This window comes from Argentina silus (genome assembly GCF_951799395.1).
Source record: "Argentina silus genome assembly, chromosome: 2".
Lineage (NCBI taxonomy): Eukaryota > Metazoa > Chordata > Actinopteri > Argentiniformes > Argentinidae > Argentina > Argentina silus.
The window spans coordinates 6,022,110-6,024,609 of NC_139656.1; the positions used below are offsets into that span (position 1 = coordinate 6,022,110).

The 2,500-nt window shown below is 46.5% G+C and overlaps 1 protein-coding gene across 1 annotated transcript in view; it reads left to right on the plus strand.

The window, feature by feature from the left end:
- Nucleotides 1–2,500, plus strand: part of LOC310815771 (1,4-alpha-glucan-branching enzyme-like) — a 67,970-nt gene that overhangs the window by 31,853 nt on the left and 33,617 nt on the right. Inside the window, 3 exon segments of the mRNA XM_083685693.1 lie at nt 1,151–1,260; nt 1,263–1,280; nt 1,283–1,358. Coding sequence (XP_083541819.1) covers nt 1,151–1,260; nt 1,263–1,280; nt 1,283–1,358 — 204 coding nt within the window.

Here is a 2,500-nt window from a genome sequence, read left to right on the forward strand (position 1 = left end):
GGTAATGTGTGGAGTAAATAGCTTTGTCTATATGAGTTTGTCATCGCGTGTTTGTGACTAAACACGCAAATGCATTCCCCTTACCATCTCCTCTGTTGTCATTTGGTAATGACAGGAAAGGTTAAAAGGGTCAGCGGTAACAGTATAACTGTGATAACACAGAGCGCTTTGTGACGCAAGCCTTCATACACACAGGGTCGCTCTAAGGCTGTTTTGGCTCATTTAAATTGTTTCCCCTAAGTCACGCCAGGCCTACATGGTGTTTAAAACTAGCTTTTAGCCTCCTCTATACACCCCCCCCCCCCCCCTCCCTCTGGTCCTTCTGAGGCCAATCAGCTAGGGGCACAGTTTAGATCGAGGGCAGGATATTCTTATCAGGTGCTTTAGTTGGCGAGCGAATTTGGTGGATGGCAAACATCATCTGAATGAGCTCGCTGTAACGACACAATGAAATAGATTTGAATAGCGCTGTTCCCGAATCAAATTGCCATAAGCTGCTTACGTTACCAGTACCTGTTGAGAAACTAAAGGATTTGACATGTTTGCCGGTGGTGAGAGATCCATTTCGTGGCGAATAGACAGTCTCTTTTACCATGCTCTTCTGCTCCAGTGTGATTGTGTCGAGTAGACCTCTGCATGCCAGAGCCAGGATTAGAGAGGAAATGTGCTCTGGTCTTCTCTTCTGGACTCACCTTCACATGGCAGACATAGTTTAGACTTTTTGGCCTCTCACACACAGGAAATTAGTTGGGTTTTTTTTGTGTGTGTGGGGGGTGGTTCCTTCCTGTGATATCTCTTCAGTTTGAGGCAGATAGGCTCAGTCTCACGTCTCTCTGTGTCTCTCTCTCTCTCTCTCTCTCTCCTGCAAGATGCTCAAGGCAGGATTTTTTAGTGAATCAAACTGAAATAACCTTCCTCATTCACTCTCCCTCGTCCTGTATTTGACTGTGTTATCTTGCTGTATGATTTGTTTGGTTTATTTAAATATTGAACTTCAAATGTATCTTCCCCCCTACTTCCCCCCTACTCCTCTACCCTTCTCTCTCTCTCTCTCCTCTCTCTCTCTCTCTCTCTCTCTCTCCCTCTCTCTCTCTCTCTCTCTCTCTCTCTCTCTCTCTCTCTCTCCCTCTCTCTCTCTCTCTCTCTCCAGTCGTTTTGGTACCCCTGAGGAGCTGAAGAGGTTGATTGACACCGCCCACTCCCTCGGGATCACCGTGCTGTTGGACGTGGTCCACAGCCATGCCTCCAGTAACACTGCGGATGACTAAACAGATTTGATGGACAGACTCCTGCTTCTTTCACTCAGGAACCAGAGGAGAGCATGCGCAGTGGGCTCCCCGCCTCTTCAACTACGAAAGGTAACATCACACACACGCACACACACACACACACACACACACACACACACTGCCCTAGTACTATAACATTACACCAGTTAACACAACACATATTCAGCTCCGACAGGCCCTACCTCATAGCTGCCAGCCATCTACAATATTCCGATTGTATTTTTTGGAATGCTAACAAAGACTCACACACGGCTCCCAAGCTACTTGATGGTCTTTCCTCAGACACAGCTAGCATGTCCATCTGGTTTTCACTCATTTAGATATGCATGTGTTGTTGAGCCGAGCAAGGTCTCTACGCCATTAGGTAGCATGGAACAATGGTCCGGGACGCCGCATTTCAAAGCTCTATGTATATTTATTCATTTATTTATCTATTCCTGTTTTGATTTATTAATTGTTGTTTCTTGTCTGTGTTTGAAGGCTTTGTTATTGTTGTCATGTGGGTGTTTTTCTGGGCCAATTATGTGTAATCCTCCGGGGAGTGGGCTGGGGAGCACGGCTCTGTGGCTCCGTGGCTCCAATGGATTGATTCCTCTTTGAGGCTTTTCATCTGTGGTTGCTGTTGTTGCTGTTGTGTTTGTGTGTATCAGGCTCTTACCTGTTGTAGTAGGGGCTCACTGGGGTTGTGTCTGTGTCTGTGTGTGTGTGTGTGTGTGTGTGTGTGTGTGTGTGTGTGTGTGTGTGTGTGTGTGTGTGTGTGTGTGTGTGTGTGTGTGTGTGTGTGTGTGTGTGTGTGTGTGTGTGTGTGTGTGTGTCAGCCTCATTTAGGCAGTCCCCCTCTGCTGACAGGGCTTTCAACAGGGGACAGAACGTCTCTATCTCTTTCAATTACTCTCTCTCTTTCCTTCTCTTTCACTCTCTTTCACCCTTTCCCTTTCTGTCTCTCCCTCACATATTTCCTCCATCTCTCTCTGTTATTCTCTTTTCAAAGCTTCCATTCTGTCTCTCTCTCTCTCTCTCTCTGTCTCTCTCTCTCTCTCTCTCTCTCTCTCTCTCTCTGTCAATCTGTTCTCTATCACACTCTGTCTATCTGTATGTCTCAGCCATTCACTCATTCTCTCTGTTAATCTCTCTCTCAATCACTCTCTCTCTGTCTGTTTTCTCTGTCTCTCTCTATCTCTCTCTCCTTCTCTCTTTCAATCACTCTCCCC